Source organism: Barbus barbus, assembly GCF_936440315.1.
Source record: "Barbus barbus genome assembly, chromosome: 47".
In the NCBI taxonomy this organism is placed as follows: domain Eukaryota; kingdom Metazoa; phylum Chordata; class Actinopteri; order Cypriniformes; family Cyprinidae; genus Barbus; species Barbus barbus.
This window is the reverse complement of record NC_136725.1, coordinates 24,814,450-24,827,317: the sequence shown is the minus strand read 5'-3', so window position 1 is coordinate 24,827,317 and position 12,868 is coordinate 24,814,450. Positions and strand designations below refer to the sequence as shown.

The following is a 12,868-nucleotide window of genomic DNA, read 5'->3' as shown; positions in this document are numbered from 1 at the left end:
TGTTTAATTATCACCATCGGGGAAAAAAACGAGATTTTCATCAATATCGCACACTCCTAATTTAGTGATATTTGTGATTTGATGGCACTGATAGTTTCAGATGAGAACAAAACTTGATCTAAATTCATCTGAATAGTGATGCTGTTGTTTTTTAGAGCTGCTTTACAGCTGAATCAAATTTGTCTCATATTTGAAGAGGTTTGAATCACCACTTCTGTTATTTTCCTGTTTCTGCAGGTTTTATGAATGTAAATTTAAAGACCTTTTAAAAACGAATTCATCCAATTAAAGAAAATGCAAGGAATAATTTGAAGGGAACACAATATTTCATTATGACTCAATGTAAATGTCTAGGAAGCACAATGAGTTTATTGGTGGTGCTTCAAAGATTGAAATGACAACATCCTACAGACCTGAACTTAGCTTTTATTTCATTTTACAAAAATTGCTTTTACATCTCTGACTCCAAACAATGGAAAATGGAAAACACTTTTCTGTAGCTTCTGATCAACAAAAAACAGCGTTCTTCCTCGGTATTTCTCTCTTGTTTTCCAGTGCAAATTTTCCTTTGCAAATTCTAAAAACAGGATGCATAAATGACAAATAATAGATCTTGTTTCTGAGAAATGGATCAAAAAGAAGTGAATTTATGATAAAAAAAAAAGAACATGGAGTCCGAAAAGAACTGAATTCATTCCTCTGTTAGATATTTGCTTATATATACAGGTACATCTAAAAAATTGGAATATCTTGAAAAAGGTCAATATTTTTTGTCACTCATTTCAGAAAGTGAAACCCATATATTATATAGATTCATTGCACATAGCGTGAAATATTTCAAGCCTTTATTTCTTGAAATTTTGATGATTATGGCTTACAGATAATGAAAACCCAAAATTCTGTGTCTCAGAAAATTAGAATATTACATAAGATCAATAAAAAAAGGATATTTTAAACAGAAATATCAGGCTTCTGAAAAGTATGTTCATTTCTATGCACTCGATACTTGGTTGGCCCTCCTTTTGCATGAATTACTGCATCAATGCGGCGTGGCCTGTGGCACTGCTCAGGTGTAATGGAAGCCCAGGTTGCTTTGATAGCGGCCTTCAGGTCATCTGCATTGTTGGGTCTGGTGTCTCTCATCTTCCTCTTGACAATACCCCATAGATTCTCTATGGGGTTCAGGTCAGGCGAGTTTGCTGGCCAATCAAGCACAGTAACACCATGGCCATTGAACCAGCTTTAGGTACCTTTGGCAGTGTGGGCAGGTGCCAAGTCCTGTTGGAAAATGAAATCAGCATCTCCATAAAGCTTGTCAGCAGAAGGAAGCATGAAGTGCTCTACAATTTCCTGGTAGATGGCTGTGTTGACTGTGGACCAACACCAGCAGATGACATGCAGCCCAAATCATCTCTGACTGTGGAAACTTCACACTGGACTTCAAGCAACATGGATTCTGTGCCTCTCCACTCTTCCTCCAGACTCTGGGACCTTGATTTCCAAATGAAAAGCTAAATGTACTTTCATCTGAAAAGAGGACTTTGGAGCACTGAGCAACAGTCCAGTTCTTTTTCTCCACAGCCCAGGTAAGACGCTTCTGACGTTGTCTCTGGTTCAGAAGTGGCTTGGTAGCTCTTTTCCTGAAGACGTCTGAGCGTGGAGACTCTTGATGCACTGACTCCAGCTTCAGTCCACTCCTTGTGAAGCTCTCAAGTGTTTGAATCAGCTTTGCTTGACAGTATTCTCAATCTTGCGGTCATCTCTGTTGTTTGTGCACCTTTTCCTTCCCAAATTCTTCCTTCCAGTCAACTTTGCATTTAATATGCTTTGATACAGCACTCTGTGAACAGCCACATCTTTCAGTAATGACCCTCTGTGACTTACCCTCTTTGTGGAGAGCGTCAATGTTCATCTTCTGGATCATTGCCAAGTCAGCAGTCTTCTCCATTATTGTGGTTTCAAAGAACAAGAGATACCCTGAATTCATACTGTACGGATGGTCATTAATTGAAACTCTAAAATCTAATATTTTGAGATACTGATTTTTGACTTTCATGAGCTGTAAGCTCTAATTTTAGCTTCTAACAAAAAAACTTTTGAAATGTTTTACTTTACATGTAATGAATCTAAAATATATGAAAGTTTCACTTTTTGAAATAAGTTACAAGAAAAACTTAACGATATTCAAATATTTTGAGATGCACCTGTAAACTCACTTAATTTTGTTCAGTTTCTCAGAAAACAAGACTTCACATCGTCATTTTGCATCAAGTAAATTTAAGGATTTTTAGATATTTCTAACACAAGAAAAAAATACAGACAAAGATATTCAATTGTATTTTTCCTTAATTTTCAATTATGTATTTATTTATTGTATTTGTTTATTTTTTTGCAGTGTATGCAACATTTAATGCCACGACTGTATGAATTTAAAACTTTATGAATTTAATTTCAACTGTAATTTAAGACCTTTTAAGGCCTAATCTGTGGAAGGGTGAACAGACCTTTTAAGACCTGCAGAAACCGGCTCTGGAGAAAGCACTGCAAACATAAATCAGACACACGTGTGTTTCTGCTGGACACTGATGGCCAAAGAGCATCCTCGTACCTCTGAGGTCCAGCGCCAGGCTGCGGTTCAGATGAGAGCAGATGCTTCCATCTTCATTGAGGCTCCAGCGCTGGTTGACACGCCCGTGCTCTTCCCATAATGCCACTGGGGCCCCGGCACAGGCCTTGGCCCCGATCACAGACAGACAGCCCCCCCGCGCCTGCAGAAACACACAGCGATCACAGCTGAACTACAGCGTTCACATCAAACTACTGTAGAGCTGAAGCGCATCTGATGAGCTGTGAAGAGCTCCAGAGCTGAGCTGAATAATGACACTAATGGCTTTACTGCTGTTTATTACTCTGAAGCTGCTCTGAAACCATCTGTTGTATCAAGCGCTGTAGAAATAAAGGTGACCCGACAAAGTTTTAACAGCTTGTTTTCTGAAAACTATGATGACAATATGAAACAATGACATCTAGAAGAGAAACAGGCTGTAACATCTTCCTACAAATACAGTGCTTCAAGAAAGCTACCGGCAAAGCTCCTGAGAAACTCTGCTCAAGTGCACCGAGGACAAAAGCTGCTTTAAAGACAAAGGATGCTCACATCAAATGTTGATTTCATTTAATTGATAAAGAAAATCTATTTATGACATTATTTTTGACAGCATCCTCATTTTAAAGTATTTTTACACAAGTGCCTAAAACTTTTAACAGTACTGTAGCTTTGCATGTAGCTTTCTTGAAGCATCTTTGAGACAGTTCTTCTGGATTTAGTCTGTCTCAGTTTGTTCTGTTTCTTCAAGTCATTCCAGACAGACTGATGATGATCAGATCAGATCTCAAAACTCTCACTGGATTATTACAATTAATGGCTAATTGAATGTTTGGAAATGTAAACTGATATTTCCTACTGACACACTACATCAAAACATAGAAATAACTGACTTAAAACCATTTTTAGCTGCTGAAAATACTAGTGTTCCAATCATTTTGGCCTCCGCTGTATCTGAGGAGACCTTTATGATTTCACTAATGTTCCAGTGACAGAAGAGTATTTTTATCAGCTCTTCTCGACAGATGTGGGCCGTGTTTCTCCTCACTGACCGTGTTCTTCAGCAGGCCGTCGGTGAAGATCCAGCGCTGTGTGTCCAGAGATCGATCGGCGGGACTCAGGAAGAGTTTGGCTGGAAAGGACCCGTCTGAAACCCTCTCGCTGGTCAGAACCGAACCCAGAGCTCGGCTGCGCAGCTGGACGAACGCTTTGGGCTGAAGAGAAAGACAGGAGTGCATTTGGCAGAAAGATCCTGACATTAGAATCCTATTTGATCTGTTTGGCGATTTCAGTTAGGACAAAAGCTATTTCAGAATTACATAACATGATCTTATCTAAACCACAGATAGGAAAGGAATCACAGAAGCAGGACAAGAACCCTAAAAACTGCCTGAACTTTAGGAAAACCCCACTGGTCTATTAACTTTAAAGCGACAGTTCACCCAAAAATGAGAATTCAGTCATCATTTACTCTCCCTCGTGTCGTTCCAAACCTGTGTGAGTTTCTTTCTTACGCTGAACTCAAGAGAAGATATTTTGAAGAATGTGTGTAACCAAATAGTTGCTGGTCCCCGTTTACTTCTATTGTATTTTTTGTTCATACTATGAAAGTCAATGCCTATCAGCAACATTCTTCAAAATATGTTCTTAGAAGAAAGAAATTCTTACAGCCAAAATTTTACATTTAAAAATTAGCCAAAATCATGAGTGATGACACAATTATCATTTTTGGGTGAACATCTCCTTTAAACTTACTGGAAAACCAACAGTAAAAATCACATTAAAACAGTGTTAGAGTTGTTAACAACACAAGATGAAGAACAGCGATGTTTGATTGGTGGAAAGACTTCTGAAGACTCTTTGATAAATAATTACAGACAAAATATAATGAGATCAAACCTATTATTAATCTTATTCACCTTTCAAAACTTCTGTTTGTTCAGCGCTTAAATAAAAGCACAGCGATTTTAATATCTAATGTTTGTTTCACAGCAGCTGTTTAGATCGTAGACAGGACAGGAATCATAAATCGAGTTTCATCTGTTCCTGTAATATGAATTTGTGAAGAATTCCAGATAGAATGTTTCTATAATAAACTCCCGGATTCACAAGGATCAGATGAAACACTAGAATGACTCAGTGAATCTTTCATTTACATTACGTTTATACTTAGACTATGATGAGAGCAGATTTGTTCTCTGCCTTTGATAGGCCAATGCATTCACGTCTGTGATTGGTTACACTTCATTTCCAGCGATATCGTCGACTTGAAAGCAGATATTTTCTGAACTGAACTGAGCTGGACGATCACTGAATCAATGATGAACTGCCTTTAACTGAAAACTGAGTGTTTACTGTTGTCTTTTTGCATTGACACACTATTTGTTCTATTTAATGCTGTAAAGCTGCTTTGACACAATCTGTATTGTTAAAAGCGCTGTATAAATAAATGTTCCTTGACTGCTCAGTGCTGCAAAAACATGATTTAAATCTGTCCATCCAGATGCACACAGAAGCTGAGAGCATCGTTCTGGTGATGAACTGAAAGCTGACCTGTGTGAGAGGCTTCAGCGATCTGATGGTGTCCCAGCCACTGTGTTCAGCCCAATCCGGATATTCTCCCGGCTCCAGCAGCGTCTGCCGGCCCTTGAAGCGAGCGTACTGATACGCCACCCACCTGTGAGACGACAGCGGCGCTCAGCTGGACTCTCAGTGGTTTAATCAGAGCAGAGAGTAATAAAGAGCTCTTACAGGCCGCTCTGGACTCTCACAGACTGGATGAAGAAGCCGGTCCGGTCCTCCGCGTCTGAACACAAGCTTTCCTCGAGGCCCTCGAACCCGCTGAGAGAGAAGAGACTCACGCATGGCTCTGCGAAACTCTGAGCGCAACAACAAACAAACACTAACACACATAGCCAGGGTTCTGAGGGGTTTATGAAAGGAAAATTTAGGACCAAGTCCAAAAAAAATTGAAGGGAACACAATAGATCAATATGATCTCTACATGTAAATGTCTCGTGTTAGAAACACTTCAAAGTCTGAAAATACAACTTCCTACAAATTCCCATTTCTTTTTTTATGTATTATCTCTGCTCCAAACACTATAAATGAAATAATTTTACTGTACTTCTGATCACACTGTAAAAAATGTTCATTAGTACGTTTGTCCTGTTTTTCAATTAAAGATTAATTTACTGGAGACGCAAAATTACGTAAGACATGAAGTCATGCTTTATGAGAAATTGGTCAAAATTAAGTGAACTCATGATTAAATCAAGAGCAAATATCTGCCATTAGACTCAGGAAAAACTACTCAATTCAAAGGGAAAACAAGTTTTCATCCCCACTGACAGATATATATATATTTATTTTGATCATAAACTCACTTTGGTGAGAAAACAAGCCTTCATATCTTCATTTTGCATCTCCAGTAAATGTGTCTTGAGTTAAGGATGTTTAGATATTTGTACTGGAAAACATGACAGAAACACTGAGGAAGAGAGTAATCATGTTCATGCAACATTTAATGCCACGACTTTAAGACTTTCTGCTCTGATTTAAGACCTTAAGGCAAATTAAGACTTAATTAAGAACTAAGCCATTTTAGAAACCCTGTCTACTGATGACGAATGTTTATTTCTTGTGTCTCCTGAGACTCACGTATGGAATGGGCTTTAAAGACTTGATGGCTGTGGATGTGCATCCACAGGAAGTGAGATCAGGATAATGCCCCTCCCACAGGATATACTGGTTACCAGAGTAACGCTCCTCATCGAACAGCAGCCAACTGAGAGAGAGAGAGAGAGAGAGACATATTTACATATATTTACTGTAAACAAAACCACACTTCAACATGCTTTACAATATAATTATCTTGGTCTGGTTTTAACTCCCACTGGAAATGTCAATTTGGCAATTAAAACATTACTTAAAAGTCATGCATGCCATACAAATGAAATTATTCAAAATAAACATTCCCATCAGAACTTGGACAAAGATTCTTGATAGTGTCACACTGCCCTGCATGGAAGTGAGATCTGGGGCCCAACGAGTAACTACAGCCATAAAGATTGGCACAAACACCCTTTAGAAGCTCTGCATGTAGAGTTCTGCAGAAGCATCCTTCAGGTGCACAGAAACACACCTAATAATGTATGTAGAGCAGAACTAGGCTGTCTTCCCTAAATTTAATAAAGAGTTTGAAAGTTCTGGATTCACTTAAATTCCAGTTCTGAATATTCTCTTCATTTTAAAGCACTAAAAACACACACACACACAAAAAAAAAAAGAGTGCTCAAAAAAAGTCATCTTTGTGTATTGGTGTCAAATCTGACTAACAAACCACTCAATATCACCAACCCTGAAAAACCTGGAAGAATCAAAGAAATGATACAGTTGGGCAAAACAATATTTAGTCAGCCACCAATTGTGCAAGTTCTCCCACTTAAAAAGATGAGAGAGGCCTGTAATTTTCATCATAGGTACACTTCAACTATGAGAGACAGAATGGGGGGAAAGAATCCAGGAAATCACATTGTAGGATTTTTAAAGAATTTATTTGCAAATTATGGTGGAAAATAAGTATTTGGTCAATAACAAAAGTTAATCTCAATACTTTGTTATATACCCTTTGATGGCAATGACAGAGGTCAAGCGTTTTCTGTAAGTCTTCTCAAGGTTTTCACACACTGTTGCTGGTATTTTGGCCCATTCCTCCATGCAGATCTCCTCTAGAGCAGTGATGTTTTGGGGCTGTTGCTGGGAAACACGGACTTTCAACTCCCTCCAAAGATTTTCTATGGGGTTGAGATCTGGAGTCTGGCTAGGCCACTCCAGGACCTTGAAATGCTTCTTACGAAGCCACTCCTTCGTTGCCCGGGCGGTGTGTTTGGGATCATTGTCATGCTGAAAGACCCAGCCACGTTTCATCTTCAATGCCCTTGCTGATGGAAGGAGGTTTTCACTCAAAATCTCACGATACATGGCCCCATTCATTCTTTCCTTTACACGGATCAGTCGTCCTGGTCCCTTTGCAGAAAAACAGCCCCAAAGCATGATGTTTCCACCCCCATGCTTCACAGTAGGTATGGTGTTCTTTGGATGCAACTCAGCATTCTTTCTCCTCCAAACACGACGAGTTGAGTTTTTACCAAAAAGTTCTATTTTGGTTTCATCTGACCATATGACAGTCTCCCAATCCTCTTCTGGATCATCCAAATGCTCTCTAGCAAACTTCAGACGGGCCCGGACATGTACTGGCTTAAGCAGGGGGACACGTCTGGCACTGCAGGATTTGAGTCCCTGGCGGCGTAGTGTGTTACTGATGGTAGCCTTTGTTACTTTGGTCCCAGCTCTCTGCAGGTCATTCACTAGGTACCCCCGTGTGGTTCTGGGGTTTTTGCTCACCGTTCTTGTGATCATTTTGACCCCACGGGGTGAGATCTTGCGTGGAGCCCCAGATCGAGGGAGATTATCAGTGGTCTTGTATGTCTTCCATTTTCTAATAATTGCTCCCACAGTTGATTTCTTCACACCAAGCTGCTTGTCTATTGCAGATTCAGTCTTCCCAGCCTGGTGCAGGTCTACAATTGTGTTTCTGGTGTCCTTCGACAGCTCTTTGGTCTTGGCCATAGTGGAGTTTGGAGTGTGACTGTTTGAGGTTGTGGACAGGTGTCTTTTATACTGATAACGAGTTCAAACAGGTGCCATTAATACAGGTAACGAGTGGAGGACAGAGGAGCCTCTTAAAGAAGTAGTTACAGGTCTGTGAGAGACAGAAATCTTGCTTGTTTGTAGGTGACCAAATACTTATTTTACCGAGGAATTTACCAATTAATTCATTACAAATCCTACAATGTGATTTCCTGGATTCTTTCCCCCCATTCTGTCTCTCATAGTTGAAGTGTACCTATGATGAAAATTACAGGCCTCTCTCATCTTTTTAAGTGGGAGAACTTGCACAATTGGTGGCTGACTAAATACTTTTTTGCCCAACTGAATCCAGTCATGAGGGTCTTTTTTATTGAAAGATGCATAAATAAGCTTTCCATTGATGTATGGTTTGTAATATGGTTTGATGTAATAGATACAACTATTTGAAAATCTGGAATCTGAGGGAGCAAAAAAATTAAATATTGAGAAAATCTCCTTTAAAGTTGTTCAAATTAAGTTCTTAGCAATGCATATTACTAATCAAAAATGAAGTTTTGATATATTTATGGTAGGAAATTTACAAAATATCTTCATGGAACATGATCTTAATATCCTAATGATTTTTGTCATAAAAGAGAAATGTATAATTTTGATCCATACAATGTATTGTTGTCTATTGCTACAAATATACCTGTGTTACTGATGACTGCTTTTGTGCTGCAGGGTCACATTTATAAATGCCACTAACTAAAGTTAAAGAGTGAACACATCTGCATTAGTAGTACCATCAATGTTTATATATATATATATGGATGTATTTTATATGTATTTTTGTTTTTATTCTGCTCTGTACAATGGTTTGGCAATATGTACCCAAGTATGTTATGTAGGGCTGTGCAATTAGTCGAATTCGATTATCATGCGCATCTAGTCAGTAAAACCGGTTTCTTGATTAGTAGTTAATCGCCATCACCTGCTTTCAAATGGAGCGGGAATGACTACACAGAGCCGTAGTTCACTGACAAGAACGAATCCCCTTCGATTATGAACACGATATTGCCTACGGCTCTGTGTAGTCATTCCCGCTCCATTTGAAAGCAGGTGATGGCGATTAACTACTAATCAAGAAACCGGTTTTACTGACTAGATGCGCATGATAATCAAATTCGACTAATTGCACAGCACTAAATTGTCATGCCAATAAAGTGAACTGAATTGAGAGAGCTGGACTGAAGGACCGCAGCTGAAGGGGTGATTTATAGCTACAGGTTTAGCGTGTGGACTCTCACCGTCCCCGGATCACCCTCAGCGACTCGACTCCTGGAGCTCCACAGTCGGGAACATCGCTCTCGAACTCTCGGCTCTCACCGCTGAACCGTGTCTGGCTGTAGACTCGCAGCTGCGCTCAGAGAGAAACACATTAGCGGCACACGCCGGGACTCTCCACACTTATACAGTGCACAGCATAAATGAGTACACCCCCTCTGAATAAATATAAAAGATGTTTTTCTTAATGATCACTAATATAATTCATGGAAAGATGGTAAAATTTAAATGTATTAAACATATACTTAATAAAAACAACAAAATATATGCCAATATTTTCTGTAAGATAAGTAAATTAGCCAATTTTGTTTAAATGAAGGATTGCAGAAATGAGTACACCCAAGATTTAATTCAGCAAATGTATAATATTCTAGTACTTAGTATGTCCTCCAGAACTTTAAGTATACTGCTCTGACCCTTCTTGGCACTGAGTGTACAAGTTCATGACAAAATTTCACATCTGTCCTGTTTAACTCCTGGAGGACGAGCTCCTTGAATGCGCTGGTCTTTAATGGGGAGTTTTGCTCAGCTCGTCTCAACAGAATCCCCCACAGCTGCTCAAGAGCATTAAGATTGAGTGAAATAAATGTCCACTGAAGGATTTCCACCTTGGGAGAATGAATATTTTCATTGTCACACTGAAAAAATACCCAATAATGCATCTTCTAGCATCTTCTGTTTCAAGTTTTTGTGATTCATCTCACAGTGGTGTGTGAATTCATGACAGTGTTGATAAAGCACAACTCCCTCACACCTTCAGCACTCATTCATTCCTATAGAAGAGCTTTCCTACCACTGAACGTCGCTGTGGATACCAAGCACTTCTCACTGTACTCCTCCTCTAGCAACACCAGAACATTTTGGATGCTTTTGGATCCAAAATGATTGACTTCGTCTCTTGAGACCAGAGTATGGATTCCCAGAAGTCTCAATTCTGTAAATATGGGCCTTGGAAGAGTTTAAATGAGTTTATTTTGCTTTGGCTATAGTAGATAATTCTAGTGGTGACAACAGCCATGCATGTCACTTCTGCAGGCTGATCTGTGAGATAAAGTCTCACTCTTTTCATAGCTTTTGCTGGCTCTGCTGACACTTGCATGTTATTGTTCCTGCTCTTTTTCTTGCAAAAATTCCCTCATCACTAAATGAAAACTTAAAGCGAAGACCTGATTATTTCAGGAGCCTTGTCACAAGTCCATTGTTTTTCAATGTCGGTGCTACTTCTGCTATATTTTCACACTTAAAACAATAATTTGGTATTCCTCTTGTAACATTGTCCTCTTTTATGCTAAGAAATAAGTCACCTGGCAGTTCCCTCTCAAGTGGTTCCACTGCTGCCAGCATTAAGTCTGAGTATGATTCAGTGGGCTATATAACACTTTTAATTGTCAGGAAATTACTTGTCTTTAACAGTTTTGATTCAACTGTTGATCAAAAATAGCCTTGAACCTATACACTTTCTTTTTTTTTTTTTTTTTTTTTAGTAACTTTCAGGAGGGTGTACTCATTTCTGCAACACAACATTTTATCACTTTGATAAGAAAATCTTATTTTGCTGAATAATTTTAACATTCTTCTTTGGTAATTGATGAAGCAGGCTTGTTGGAACATTATATCTCCAAAGAACCCTAACATGTCATCCAAGTAAAGAGTAATTGCTGAATTTAAGTTTTAAAGGGGGTGTGCTGTGCACTGTATGTTAGCGGCATGTGAAGCGCAAACATACCAGAAACTTCGGTTCCATGATCCGACAGACTTCCTGTGGAGAAATTAAGACTCATCAGTGAAAGCGTGTCATGAATCAAACAAACACACTCAGTTGATGAGACTCACTCTGTGAACGGGCCGCAGTGATCTCGCTGAGCTCTGTCCATCGCCCCAGTCCAGCAGCTCCGGATAACAGCCTTTCTCCAGAACACACTGCTGTCCGGTGAAACACCGCTCGCTGTACGCAACCCACCTGAAACACACCAAACACTTTGTTAAGAGCCATTCACATTGATAACTAAAGCGCTTTAATAACTGCTCAACAGTGTAGAACTCCTGAAGAGCCACAGCCCCGCAGAGTTTAACTTCAACCCTAATTAAACACCTGATCCATGTCCTTACTTGAACACTACACGGTAATTGTGTTGAAGCAGAGCTGGAACTAAACTGTGCAGGATCTGAGTTTTGGGCCCCTGCTGGAACTCAAAGAATAAGTCCACACCAATGGGTTTGTTAACGGGGTAAAATGTTGATTCTGAACAGAGTTACTGTATTCTATTCTGAAATTTGCCTGAGAATCAATAAAATTGTGAATCACAAAGAATAAGTCCACACCACAGTTAAAATAGGAGCTTTCGCACCAGACAGTTACAGGAACTTTGAAAACTTTCCTCTGATGTGAAAACCCCTATTGATAACTATTATGATAACTATGAAGTTTTAATAAATCGCTCAACTCAAAGAGAATAGTGAAGTCCATGTCACTACTACAACAAACTATAATGTTTTAACAGATCACTTTAACTCAAAAAGCACAATGATAACGATATTATTGGAGTCACTTTCAGAAGGCCTTTTTCTAGCTGATGAGCAATAAAAACACTGACAGCCAATCAGAATCCACTCAGATGCAATCAGCTTAAGCGTTTAAAGATTCAAGATTCTTTATTCGTCACATACACAATTATGCAGAGTATAACCAGCAGTGAAATGTAGGTCAGGTCCGCTCCAAGGACAGTGCAATTATAAAGTATACAAATATTAAGGAAAAGAAAAGTAGAAAAAAATTCAAGAATAAAATAAAAAGATAAAAAATATAAATATAAATGTGCAGGTCAGTATGTTGTTGACTTAAACAGTAATAAAAAGGAATGTGCAAAAGAATGTGCAAAAAAGTTGTACAGGGTATTTAAATAGCAGCAATATAAGGTAGAAAAAATTATGAATAACTTATTGATATGGTGATATTAACATGGAGTCAAGTGATGTTATGACACAGAGTTAGAGTTTAGGAGCCTGATGGCCTGGGGGAAGAAGCTCCACCTAAGTCTCTCAGTCTTTGCCATCAGGCTACGGAAGCGCTTACCAGATGGAAGCAAAGTGAATAGATGGTTACCAGGGTGATTAGAGTCCTTGATGATTTTGACAGCTCTATTTTTGCAGCGTTTGAGGTAGATGTCCTGCAGAGAGGGGAGAGCAGACCCTGAGATGCGCTCAGCTAAGCGCACAACTCTCTGTAGTGCTTTGCAGTCCTGATTGGAGCTGTTTCCATTCCACACTGAGATGCACTAAGTCAAT

At 39.2% G+C, this 12,868-nt stretch overlaps 1 protein-coding gene across 1 annotated transcript in view; it reads right to left on the bottom strand.

The window, feature by feature from the left end:
* Positions 1-12,868, bottom strand: part of LOC306866204 (beta/gamma crystallin domain-containing protein 3) — a 32,603-nt gene that overhangs the window by 1,048 nt on the left and 18,687 nt on the right. Inside the window, exons 14-21 of the mRNA XM_079411296.1 lie at positions 11,417-11,543; positions 11,310-11,342; positions 9,547-9,656; positions 6,266-6,392; positions 5,357-5,484; positions 5,159-5,282; positions 3,658-3,819; positions 2,609-2,768 (exon numbers count right to left, since the gene is read on the bottom strand). Of these exons, the coding sequence (XP_079267422.1) occupies positions 2,609-2,768; positions 3,658-3,819; positions 5,159-5,282; positions 5,357-5,484; positions 6,266-6,392; positions 9,547-9,656; positions 11,310-11,342; positions 11,417-11,543 (971 nt within the window). The remainder of the gene's footprint in view (positions 1-2,608; positions 2,769-3,657; positions 3,820-5,158; positions 5,283-5,356; positions 5,485-6,265; positions 6,393-9,546; positions 9,657-11,309; positions 11,343-11,416; positions 11,544-12,868) is intronic.